The sequence below is a fragment of the Moschus berezovskii genome, chromosome 23, assembly GCF_049115385.1.
Source record: "Moschus berezovskii isolate FMDL1 chromosome 23, NW_MosBer_1.0, whole genome shotgun sequence".
In the NCBI taxonomy this organism is placed as follows: domain Eukaryota; kingdom Metazoa; phylum Chordata; class Mammalia; order Artiodactyla; family Moschidae; genus Moschus; species Moschus berezovskii.
Window position 1 is genome coordinate 36,310,601 of NC_142482.1, and position 13,694 is coordinate 36,324,294.

The following is a 13,694-nucleotide window of genomic DNA, read 5'->3' on the forward strand; positions in this document are numbered from 1 at the left end:
TTCATACCAGTGAGGGAGCACTGCCCCTTCCAGAAAAACCATCACCATTACCCCCTTGACTATGCTGGGTCTACACAGAGCCACTAAGGAGTGTACGCCTTTGTTCCTCCTGAACAGGATCCCAGACCATGGCCGTGATGGGACCAAGTACTGAGTATGGCATATCGTCAAGGATGTACTTGGGGCTTCAAGCCTCCATGGGAAGAGTAATTTCCATTCAAGACAAGTTGACTATTATTATTATTAGGCCACAGCATAGCTTGCTGTATCTTAGCTCCCGAACTAGGAATCCAGCTGTGCCCACAGGAGTGAAAAGTGCCGAGTCCTAACCACTGGACTGCCAGGGAATTCCCTGACCATTATTCTATGTCAGAAATGTAGATCCTGAAAGCAGTCAACTTCAAAATCAACGATTTGTAGCAGAACATGAGGATCCCCCCATTCTATCCAAGGGGTGGAGGAAAAATTAGACATACTATGTGGCGTCTCTCAGCAGAGCATCTCATGAGGTTGTGGCCCTTCTACCTTATAAACCCTCACTATGACTGCTTCATGCTGAGTAACCACAGCGGCTTAGAAGTTCTCACGAACATCTCAGTTTCAACACTTTCTGTTCTGTTCTCCCCCTTCCCTGGCATGAAGGATTCACTAGTATCACTTTCCACTTCAAAAGTCTCCAGTGAAAAATGTCACATCGGCATCCTATGTACCCAACCCTTTGCAAGCCCACAAGGTCCTCTGTCCATCAAATCACCTAGACAAGAATATTGGAGTGGGTTGCCATTTCCTTCTCCAAGGGATCTTCCTGACCCAGGGATCAAACCTATGTCTCCTGCTTGGCAGGCAGATTCTTTACCACTAAGCTACTAGAGAAGACCTAATCATTCCCCCAAAATATTAAAAACTCAATTGCTTGCACAAACACCATATAACATCACTCATATGTGGAAACTAAAATATGACACAAATGAACTTATCTTCAAAAGAGAAAGACTCATAGACATAGAGAATAGACTTGTGGTTGCCAAATGGGAGGAAAGGAGGAGGAGAACAGGTTTGGGAGTTTGGGATTAACAGATGCAAACTATTACATATATTAATATGATGGATAAACAATAAGGTCATACTGTATAGCACAGGGAAATATATTCAGTGCCCTGTGATAAACTATAATGGAAAATAATATGAAAAAGAATATACATAAAACTGAATCACTTTGCTGTACAGCAGAAATTAACACGATATTGTACATCAACTAGACTTCAATAAAATAAATTTTAAAAATAACTCAATGACTTTCTGTACATTTTCCACATTTTCCTCTGATCACACTAACAGAATTTCTAAATATACAGATGGATAATAAACAAGGATGTTACAGTGGTCAGGTTCACACATGGTTATAAAGGATTTATTCCAGTCTGAGAAACAAGAGGGAGAAGGGGAAGAATCAAGAAAGAAAATCCACAGATGCAATTACAGTACAACTCACACTGTGCCCAGAGTGACTAGTTGTCAGTAAATAAATGGACCAACTTAATCGACCAGTTGCAATTACATTAGCCAAGTTTGCTGAAGCCCAGCTCATCAGGGACCATAAACTGCAAAGAGGAAAATAGCAGTTCTGTGCCAACTGCTCACAATTTATTGCTATCAAGGAAGCCGGTCTCAGGGAGCAATCCTGCATAGCAGTAACAGGTTGAATGCAGAAACAAGCACACACTTACCTATCAATGTACTCAGCATCAAAATCAAAGGTTTCTGACCTGCCGGTGATAATCCAGCCATACACATGTATTAGTTTTCCTATTGGAAAAAAAATTTTTTTAATTAACCTATTCAGCTCACACTCTAAATATATAACATAAACTGTATTTCTTTTTCAGTTACCTCTACTCAAAATGGCCAAGCTGGTCATGACTCAGAATACTAACACAGTTTTATAAATTGTACAACAGGAAAGGATCACCAAGTACGACCCAGTCATCAATATCAAAGAAGCAAAAATAATCAACCATTGCCATTGCAGATTTTATCATGTAGGTATGGAGCAGAAGGAATAGCAGGGCTTCCTCAGTCCCCAGGAGGGAGGGATGGAAGAAGGGAGTGAGGGGCCTGCTGAAATACACTGCCTTGTTCCCCTCTCTTGGCTGTGTATAGACCACTCACCTACATGGGATTTAAGAATAATATTCTTTGGGAGTGCTCCATGTGACTTTCCTTTGGACACATGTGATAAGAGAAGGCTCATATCACACAATCTGGATGGATATTCAAAAATACTAAACTTTTTTCTGTATCTCAGAGTACAAAAGATAAATGTCACAGATGAACCAATCGGGTAGGAAGTCAGAAAGAAGGACATGAGAGAGCAACAGAGCCCTGGCTTAAAGAATGAGCCACTGCAAGTGTATTCATTCAACAAAAATACTCATGTTCAAACATCAGGCAAAATGGGGATCCACAGACAGTTGGTACTGCCTTGCTCACTGATGAATGCATTACTTTCTCAGCTTGATCTCCTCTATGAGATTTGCAGAGATTCCCATTGGGTAGCAAGTTTTTCGCAGATACTCGCCTCTTTTGAGTTCGTAGGAGTAGGGGAGCAGGCATCAACAACCCTTTCCATCAAGGGCACTCTCAGCACTACCCCCACCTTCTCTGTTCAGAGGACCTGGGAAAGAAATCTAAAACAGCCCCTTCTCAGAAATATTCTGGGGCCCATACCAGAAGCTACTTGAGCTGACTTCCTCCAATTGAAAAACACCTAGATTCAGATCTGTGGAAATGCATGAAGCAAGGTTTGAAGCAAACAAAGCATAGCAAGGCAATGCAGTTCAAGTTCACAACACAATCCCACAACCTGCAAGAGTATGCCTTCCAAATAATGATAGAATTTAACCACTGAGGCTGTCATCTTCCACTATCAAAATGCTAAGAGATAAGAGAGGTGCTGGTTAACTAGACAAAACCTCAAAATTAGAAGAGAAAAGGGCACCTATAGGGCTCATGAGGCCACTGACTTCAGAGGACTTTGAATTTCTTCATGGCTACACTTAAGGCCAAAAAAGAACATGACCAAGAAGTAATGCTTCCTGACATACTGTGCATATGTTTTATTAATAGGGAGTGATTTTAGTTACAGTCATTGGATGACTGGTCCTAAAACAATGGGAAACTTCCAGGAAGTACAGCAGGCATTTGACCAGAGAATGAGTACAATGAGTGGGAAGTTAGTCGACTTCGATAAGGGTCATGGGATTGGCGGAAGCCTAGAGCTTCCCTGGTAGCTCAGCTGGTAAAGAATCTGCCTGCAATGCAGGAGAACCTGGTTCAATTTCTTGGTCTGGAAGATCCCTGAAGAAGGGATAAGTTACCCACTCCAGTATTCTTGGGTTTCCCTGGTGACTCAGACAGTAAAGAATCCGCCTGCAATGCAGGAGACCTGGGTTCAGTCCCTGGGTTGGGAAGATCCCCTGGAGGAGGGCATGGCAACCCACTTCAGTATTCTTGCCTGGAAAATCACCGTGTACAGAGGAGCCCTGTGGGGAACCCAGTGGGCTACAGTCCATGGGGTCGCAAAGAATTGGACATGACTGAGCAACTAATCACAGCACAGCACAGAGTCTGAACGTCTCTACTACTGTTGCCATCTAGCAAACTAACTCACCTTCATTTCATTAGAGCTAAATGATCAGTTTCCTGGATTTGGCAGGCATGATTTCTACAACTGATGGGCACAATTTTAAAAGTGAATAGGAGGTTATAGAAACTAGGAATTCCCGTGAGTTTCTGTTTTATTTCTAAACAAAGAAGCCCAACAGCAGCTGACAAATCGCTAACCCAGACTATGTGCTGGGGGAGGTAGGGGGTGGATTCCACGTCACGGTGGAGGACTGTTAACCAAATATAGGAAATCAACTGCTCACAAAATATCTCTGCTATCCCCGCTATCTCCCCCATCTCCACGGCTGCTACTCTGGGCAGGCTTCCCAAAGGAAATGAGAGTAATCATCTGGAAAGTGATTTTGAAGATGCAGCTGTGTGGATCCCGCCCAGAGGGACCACTCCAACCAGTTCTCCCCGAAGGTGGAGAAGACAGTGTGAAGAACTCAAACTGGGTGGGAGAAATGGCCTTGATTAATCTGAGTGCCAGCTGATGCCCTGCATCACACTGCTCACAACAGGCTGCCTCCTCATCCCTCATCCTAACAAGGCTTCTATCATCCAAACAGGAGTTTTGTAACACCAGAGCAGGGGGAGCAAAATGATGGCATGTGACTTTCACAGGTCACATCTCTTTTTAATAAAACATGATCATGTCTTGATTATTGAGATGAATGGAAAGAAATAGATCTGTGAATAATGTGCACTAATAATGCCAAATTCATATTCTCAGGATGTAATTTTAAAAACACATACATCTGTGTGTCTATACTCACACATGCACCAAAATGTACAGACACTTTTCAGTGACTCAGATATTCATTTTGACATTCTTGAGCCATTGGAAACTAGATCAGTTCATGCATTGAGACCCAATCACATGTAAAAATTGAACAACTTGTATCCCCATACTTATACCACCTGGAATCCCTGAACAAATGAAAAACCTAAAATAGATGTAGGAATTTGTCAAGAATCAGACTGCAAATTGTATTTAATCCTAGCTCTGTTTACTGCTGAGTTTTAAAGCAGGCTTGGCAGGTCTTAGTTGCAACCCTTTCTTTTACGTCCAGCCTCAACCCCACCAGCTTTCTCTCTCTTCTTTTCTGTCTTCTTGGTCTCTGCATATCGGTGTGCTCTCTAACTCATAAACAAACTCCCAGGATAAGGACCAGAGTTAATGGCCTTCCAAGTGGCACCCAACTCGGCTCAATACAAAAATACAATCAGTGTTAGGTACATGGGCCCACTCTAGATTCTGTCTGGGTCCAAACCTCAGTTTGACCACTCATTAGGGGTATGCCTTTAAACAAATTACTTAACTTTTTGGTACCTCATTTTCTCATCTCCATAATGGAACTACTAATAGTTCTTAAAGCACTAGGTGTTATGAGGATCTAATGAGATAATATAAACCAAAAGCTTAGAAAAGATCCTGGCTTCCAGCAAGGGTCAATAAAGGTTTGCTAGTATGTGGATGATTACAAACTTAGGAGTAATGATGATATCTATTTTCTCCATTCTCCGGCAACACCTGGTTTGATTTTGCTGGTCTCTTTTTCTTTTCACATAGGATTCATTTGATTATCAGTAAAGTAATAGAGCAAAAGTGCCCAGAGGTGCGGAGAAGGCAATGGCAAGCCACTCCAGTACTCTTGCCTAGAAAATCCCATGGACGGAGGAGCTTGGTAGGCTGCAGTCCATGGGGTCGCTAAGGGTCGGACACGACTGAGCGACTTCACTTTTACTTTTCACTTTCACACATTGGAGAAGGAAATGGCAACCCACTCCAGTGTTCTTGCCTGGAGAATCCCGGGGACAGGGGAGCCTGGTGGGCTTCCATCTATGGGGTCACACAGAGTCGGACACGACTGAAGTGACTTAGCAGCAGAAGCAGCAGCAGCCCAGAGGTGAAACCAAACCAGGTTTAAAGTAAACCAGAGGTTGACACTCACCTTCAAAACAACATCAGAGAAGTGGAAGATTTTCCTGTTTATAGAGACCATCGACCAGGGTAGAAGAGCTTGCAATAGCTTTGGTAAAGAGATTCTTATTTATTCCTTTCTTAATAGATTTCTTACCTGGAACTCCACTGGGTGGATTAACTTGGTAAACAATTGGTGTCTGTGCCCTGGAAAACTGTTAAGAAAATGTTATCACAGTAAGCATTTCATCAGAATAGCACAACAACATACACAAGAAGCCTGTCATTCCTCACAGATCACTCATCTACAGAAGCAAGTCGCTATATTTCCTCAAATCACTTCTACTTCTTTTCAACTTCATGATATTTCTGTGAAGCAGAGACAATAGATGTTATCATAGTTCTTCCATAGATGAGGTCAAGGGAATCTGACAAGGTCATGGGTCTCCCCTGCACCATTATCATTCACACCTGGGCAAGTCTGTCTCTACTAGGCCACCATACCAAAGGAAAGGTAGGCAAGCCATGGTTTAAAATACCAACCTTTTAATTCCATTATTGCAACTTGATATCTTGGGGTCTTGAAGTGTTTTTGGTTTTGTTTTTTTTTAACTTTCCTGGACAATAATTTGCTTATTTAAATTGAAAGGATTGCAACTTAAATTATTATCAGCCAGCACCTTGGTAGGGATTAGCAAGCTATGAAAATTAGAAGTTTGAAAAATACGCAAGGGAGATTTGTTCAGGAAAATGGAAGGTGCCTGTTGGAGGGGAAACATGACACAACGAATGAGAAGTAACATTATTCTCCAAGGAGGAAACCAGCATTGATGGGAGAGGCAGGGGAAGCCTGGTCGTGGCACTCAAGTCACGCCCTGAAGCACATCTTCTGCTAACTATAAGTTCCAGAGAGGCAAGGGCAATGCCTAAGTCATTGGTTGTATCCCTGGGCACAGCCTGGTATAAGAAGACATTTACATTTTTGTGAATGCATGGAGAGGCCCTATCTGAGACGACTGACACACTGCCCAGAAGCAGAGGAGAAAATGAGACAATTCTAGGAATTCCGTATCATCTATCATCCTCTGGGTTAGTTCCAGATTATAGCATTTCACAGTCAGGGCCAGTGGGAAGAAACAGAGTCATAAGGATGGATTGCCCTGGCCACGGTTTGAGCCACGTGCTAATGATTCACCCAGGAGGAGACCCAATCCTGCTACCCTCACCCCCATCTCTTATAGACGCCTAGACCAACTTCCCTCCCCAAACTGTACCTCCCGTTGGCAAAGCCAAGACAGAAAATTGTTTTGCTTGGTCAGCTTCCAGCACCCCAGGAGTCCACCTTCCCAGGGAGAAGGTCACTAAAGAGTAACTCTGGTGTTAATCACCAGCCCTCATCAGACACCGTGAATCAACAGACATTGATGGTGTCTTGGCGAGTGCAGACTTTACGTATTGATTCACATATCTGTGCAGTCTGCCATCAAGGTTAGTTTCCTCCCTTCCTAACAGAAAAGGTTAGAAAAGAGTGCACAGAAAATATGTACAGCCTGGGGGTCAAAATAAGAATGCTGTGACTTCACAGGCTGGGAGCTGCCTCTGATGGCACCAAAGGATAAAGATTAACACAGCTCCACACACAGTTGCCAAATGTACACTCCCTTTCTCCCAGTCTCCTCCTGAACCCAGACCTCCACCTCCCACCAGGACACCTTTCAGACCACTGTCATGCCCACTGGGACTTCATCATGGGAGCTTTGTGAAGCAGAGCAGTGGTTACTGCCCCATCTCCCAGATGTTAGAAACGGAGGCAGATGAAACAACCAAGTCCAAACCACACAAGAAAACACACCCGTCAATTTCCAGCTTAAAATACAAGGTCTACCCTTTAGCTGTATGCCTTCCTCCAGAAGAGCAGGGGAAAGAAAGCGACTCCTTGCTCACCCCTCCAAGGTCCTCAGGGTGGTGGAGCAGGCGCAGAGGGAAACCTCAGAAAGGGCTTCACTTGTGATTTCTCTGTGAGCTGACATGACATAAAGAGGTACTTTTTAAAGAGAAACAGGCCTCTGGTTACCCACCAAGCTAGAGACATGACAGAGTGAAAAATTAATGAGCTTCCAAATCCGGCTTTCCTCATGCTGATCCCTGAGCCCGAGTAGGGTCGGCAGCAGCAAGATGGGGAGCTGAAAAGCAGAGGATGAGAGTGACAAAGCCAAGTCACCAGCTGCTTGATAAACCTTCTGTGAGCTGTTCTAACTTGTCAGTGCCTGCAGCAGGCTCTTTGGAGTGGACTGGCGAGGTGGAATTAATTTTTAATACACACGCTTCCCCCAGCCCCAGTCCCCAAACAAAGGCAGACACTGGGCTTCCTTCAGCTCAGAATGCCTCTCATTAACTGCATCCCCTGGTGATTTTTCATCAACTTACCAAGTTCGGGGAGCCACTGAAGGACTTGCTATCTTTCATGTGTGATTTTAGGAAGTGTTTCTTTTCTTTCCCCTCTCTCTCCTTCCCAACCTTTTAATCAGTAGGAAAACTATTATCTGGGGTGAAAGGCCATCAAAACCAAAAACAGCATGGTGATTAAGGACCATGCCCGGTCATCTCTCTTCTGTTTTATTCATTGAGACACTGTAGAGGTGGTGGTGAGAGTCTTAATAAAAAAAGAATCATTTTTTTTTTTCTTTCTGCCCCATATGTGCAGAAGCAAAATTCTGGAAAACAAGATTCCCTTGGAGGGAGAAACAAGTTGATAAATGTGAATTGATGGCAAATTCTAAAGAAGAATTGCCTATATTAAAATGCAGATAGTATGAGAGATGAATTTGGGAAATGAAGACTTGTTGTAAAAGAGCATTAATTAATGACTAAACTGTGTTCTTGGAACACCTCTTAAACTGAGGCTCCTTGTGGAGCCTCAAGCATGGCAAGGAGCCCTGCTGAACCACTGCCTGTTATGGAAAGTCTAGAACCCATGCTTTCAGAGATTTTTTTAGTGTATTAATAAAACCAATCTGAAATGGACAGTAGACTAAACAACATTGAGCCCCAAAGTAAAATTAACGCATATGGAAGCTCTAAAATAAGCCCAGGCACTGGCTCATAACCTCTCCCATTCTCTCTCTCTCCCCCAGCCACCCCCACCCCACCCTGCCCCGATTACTTTTGGCTGTCTCTGAGCTTGAAGAAGAATTGCAGCAGCAAATGCCCTTTTAGTTGAGGATTGGAAGGGGAAGCAGAAATCAACCGTGAAGCAGAGAGGAAGGTACAACTCGGGTCCCTGAGTCCCTTCACCACGCTGACACTCCAGATGATCCCAGTAAGATGAACCAATGATGCCCAATGGTAATCTTTGAGACTCCTCTATGGGCTTCCATTTAAAAGAGGATTTAGATGCAGGTTCAAACCCTGGCTCCACAATTTATGAACTGGATGACACGGCCAAATTATTTAATCTCCCTGAGTCCCAGGTTTCTCATCTGTAAAAGCAGGATAATAAAAAGCTACCCCATAAAATTGCTGTATTAAGTTAATGAGCATAAAGCACTTAGTGAGATCCACATGCTCTATACTTACTTTCTTAAGATAGTCTCAGAAACCCCATAACTACCTGTCCTCTCATCCTGGCAAAGCAGACAGACTCCCTAGGTGAGGTGTAACTTGCTTGTCAACAGCGTAAGCACATCCTCAGATCAGGCAAACACACTTTCCTCCAACCTCGGAACCCACCTTGAAAGTGCAGCTGTCTTGTGGTCCTGGATGTGGGCTGCCTACCACCTGTCCCCCAGCCTGCACTTCCAGGGAGTACACACCCTCCTGTGCTTCAGGCAGCAGAGATCTGAGGGCAGAAAGCGGAAATCCGTATGAATCACCCATGAGTTGCCCTAAAGACGTGGTACACAGATACAACGGAATATCACTCAGCCATAAATCAGAGGAATGAAACTGAGTCATTTGGAGTGATGTAGATGAATAAAGAGTCTGTCATACACAGAGTGAAGTAAGTCAGAAAAGAGAAAAACAAATATCATATATTAACGCATATACATGGAACCTAGAAAAATAATCCTGATGAACCTATTTGCAGGACAAGAATAGAGACACAGATGTAGAGAACGGACGTGTGGATGTGGTGAGGAAGGAGAGGGTGGGATGCACTGAGAGAGTAGCATTGACATCTACACACTACCATGTGTAAAATAGAGAGCCAGTGGGAGCTGCTGTGCAGCACAGGGCGCTCAACTCGGGGCTCTGTGATGACCTACAGGGGTGAGATAAGGGGATGGGAGGGAGGGGATATGTGTATACTTACAGCTGATTCTCATTGTTGTACAGCAGAAACTAACACAACGTGGTAAAGCAATTATATTCTAATTTAAAATAAATAATAAATAATTAAAAAAAAAAAAAACAACCATGAATTGCCAAAGTTGCCAGTCCAACTTCACTACTTCAGACTTCCTCCCTGCACCTATGTGTGTGTGTGTGCTTAGTCACTCATTCATGTCCGACACTTCGGGACCCCATGGATGGCAGCCCACCAGGCTCCTCTGTCCATGGAATTATCCAGGCAAGAATACTGGAGTGAGTTGCCATGCCCTCCTCCAGGGATCCCAACCCAGGGATCAAACTCAGGTCTCCTGCATTGCAGGCAGATTCTTTAACAGTTGAGCCAGCAGGAAAGCCCAAGAATACTGGCATGGGTAGCCTGTCCGTTTTCCAGGGAAACTTCTCAACCCAGGAATTGAACCAGGGTCTCCTGCATTGCAGGCAGATTCTTTACTAGCTGAGCTATCCGGGAAGCGGTCTGCACCAGTGAAGCAGAGCTAACCCAGGATTCCTATATTTCACTTTTTACCTCCTCTACGCATGCATTCACTAGACTTTAAAGATTGGATCCTTCAGCAAAAAAAAAAAAAAAAAAAAGAAGTTATGAATCTTTTATTGAAAGTACCTGAAATTTTAAAAATTCTGTCCTGTAAAGAGTTGGAAGGGAATTTGATTGATAATCTACTCTAGTTTCCATTTAAAAAATAATGAGTTCCATATGGAGGGGATTCCCAAGTGACTCAGTGGTAAAGAATCCTCCTGCCACTGCAGGAGATTCAGTTTTGATCCCTGGGTTGGGGAAGGTGTCCTGGAGGAGGAAATGGCAACCCACTCCAGTATTCTTGCCTGGGAAATCCTATGGACAGAGGAGTCTGGCAGGCTACAGTCCACGGGGTCACAAAGAATCAGACACTACTTGGCAACTAAACAACAACAATATATTAATGGATTAAGGGACCTGGGTATGTAAACACCAATGTGAAGGGCAAAGTAGGACCTGAGTACTAAGCTCTTTCTGATAAAAGGCATTGATTTTACATGTTGCCAAAAACTCTTGACTTAACGCTTATTCCAGCAGCCCATAAACACTTCCCATATCCCCAGAGAGTCCTAGACCGTCTCTCCTCTTTTCATGAAGATCATAGTGATTTCTTTGCCTTTTCGAGGCCACCATTCAGTCTGATTTTTGTGAGAGGAGAATAGGATGAATACGGAGTTAGATTTTAGAAGTGTCTCCCCTCCGAAACTTCTCCTAAAATCTTTAGCGTTACCCTAAATATTTAATATTGGAGAAGGAAATGGCAACACACTCCAGTGTTCTTGCCTGGAGAATCCCAGGGACGGGGGAGCCTGGTGGGCTGCCGTCTGTGGGGTCGTGCAGAGTTGGACACGACTGAAGCAACTTAGCAGCAAATATTTAAATCTTCACTGTCCAATGTGCTAGCCATTAGCCATATGTGATTATTGAGTGCATGAATAGTGGCTAGTCCCAGGTGGGTCAGAGGTTAAGAATCCAGCTGCCAATGCAGGGGACAGGGGTTCAAGCCCTGCTCCAGGAAGATTCCACACGCTGCTGAGCAACTGAGCCTGCATGCCACAGTTGAGCCTGCACACCCTAGAGCCGGTGCTCTGCAACAAGAGAAGCCACCTCAATGAGAAGCCTCTGCGCTGCAACTAGAGGGTAACCCCTGCTCCCCGAAACTCGAGAAAGCCTGCACACAGCAACAAAGACCTGTGCAGCCCTAAATAAATAAAATATTTATTTAAAAAAAATAAGAACTGTGGCTAGTACCAATTAAGATATTCTGTTTAGGTAAAATACACACTGGGTTTTGAAGACTTGGTATGCAAAGAAGGGTATAAAGTATCTCATTAATAATTTATATATTGATTACATGCAAAATGACAGTGTTTTGGATATGTTGAGCTAAATAACATGTATCATTAAAATTAATCTCGCCTCTTTCTTTAGAATTTTTTAAGTGACTACTAGAAAATGTTAAGTTTTCTTTGTGGCTCGCATTATATTTTGGTTGGGCAGTGCTGATTTCGACACTCTAGTGCCAAATTTTGCAAACTCAGACATGTCTTTTTATGATAATAACAGTATTTCATTGATTATTTTCCCACATTTGAGTGCTAATTTAATTTTATATTCATCTTCCAATCAATGAGTACATTTAAGAGGGTTGTATTTCTTTTCTTCTAAAATGGTGATATAAAGTCAATGGTGCATGTTAAAGTCATTAGCATGTTGGGATTAAGGAAATAGAACATACAAATTGTTAGAGCTTTGACTTGTTTCATAGCAAGTTCTTGCAAGAACTCTATCCCCTAAAATATTATATAACCTACGGAAATCATTTCTCCCTATAATAACGCTATAAGGAACTTCAGTTTAAGAAATATCTATTGAGCATCTTCTACTATCAATATATTGAGCTCAGCATCATAAGGACTACAAGAATGATTTAATCACATCCTCTGTCCTCAAAACACTTAATTTCATGAGGATGAATCTGAAAAGTGAGCGGCTGCCATAGTGTCAGGTGAAACAAAAAGCTGAGGAACCTGGGCCACTAAGGCTGTGCATATTGTGCCTTTGTGTAAATTACAAAAAGGTCCTCCCTCAAGGAAGATGAACTGCGCAAAAACGTGTGTAACACACACACAAACACACACATCATGTGGATGAATTCCTAGAACATGCTCCTTCCTCAAAGCCTGGATTCCAGTTCCTACTTGTCCCTCTGTGAAGGAAGGGAAAGATGATACTCAGTTGGCTGTTTAGGGGCGAGGGAGTATGTGCAGTACGGTTGGTTCAATAGGCAGAGATCGAAGAGGGGGAGCTTTCCAGAAAGAGGGAACAGAAAAAAGGAAATCAGAATCTCCTTTTCTCTTAACGAATGATCCACTTTCAGGCAGCATGTCTAAGATATTAAAGAAAGAATGAACTAGTGTAAACTTTGGTGGCCAACGAAAACTTAAGTAGGATGACAGAAAATCTGGAATCTTGTAAACATCACATCGAACTCAGCAAAGAAACTGAAGACTAAGGTGAATTTCCTTTCTAAATGGTTTTTAATTAAGGTACAGTCATTACAATTATGCCTACTCCAAAAGCAACAGTTGCTCCGTCATGTCTGACCCTTTGCGACCCTGTGGACTGTAGCCTGCCAGGCTCCTCTGGCCATGGAATTTTCCAGGCAAGAATACTGGAGTGGGTTGCCATTCCCTTCTCCAGGGGATCTTCCTGACTCAGGGATTGAACCCGGGTCTCCCACACTGAGGGCAGATTCTTTACCATCTGAGCCACCAGGGAAGAAGATGGTAAAATGGCCTCATTTATTAAAATCTGAACAGCAATAGAAACCTTGCAAAAAAAATCAACAACTGGAAACATAATCCAACTCCTCCTTATAAATATTGTAAAATTCTCAAAAATCGTTCCCATAGTCTCATCCTTTTCCATATCTGATCCTCATTAAGCCTTAAAGCCCTGATAGGGAACTATGTTGGTAAATGCAATCACTGCAGAAGTTGCTCTAATTCACCACCAAAAGCTACAGAGATGAAGAAAGTACTCATCCCATCTGGCCTTCCCAGTCCCAGGTACCTGGTCCTGCACATCACAGCTGGAACATCCAGGAAGACAGGGGAGACATCACAGGGGATGCTGGGCAGCGTGGGCAGAGCCACATTCACCAGGTGGATCTCCAGTTGAGAGCCATTGGCGGGATGAAGGAGACCCAGCTCCAAACCTGAACACAAGGCA

The 13,694-nt window shown here is 43.3% G+C and overlaps 1 protein-coding gene across 3 annotated transcripts in view; it reads right to left on the reverse strand.

Moving 5' to 3' along the window:
• The window catches only part of PKHD1 (PKHD1 ciliary IPT domain containing fibrocystin/polyductin), a 448,361-nt gene that overhangs the window by 431,165 nt on the left and 3,502 nt on the right, over positions 1–13,694 (reverse strand). For all 3 annotated transcript variants that reach the window (XM_088831516.1, XM_055406831.2, XM_088831515.1), the window contains exons 3-6: positions 13,536–13,680; positions 9,320–9,428; positions 5,748–5,805; positions 1,728–1,806 (exon numbers count right to left, since the gene is read on the reverse strand). In XM_088831516.1, the coding sequence (XP_088687642.1) occupies positions 1,728–1,806; positions 5,748–5,805; positions 9,320–9,428; positions 13,536–13,680 (391 nt within the window). The remainder of the gene's footprint in view (positions 1–1,727; positions 1,807–5,747; positions 5,806–9,319; positions 9,429–13,535; positions 13,681–13,694) is intronic.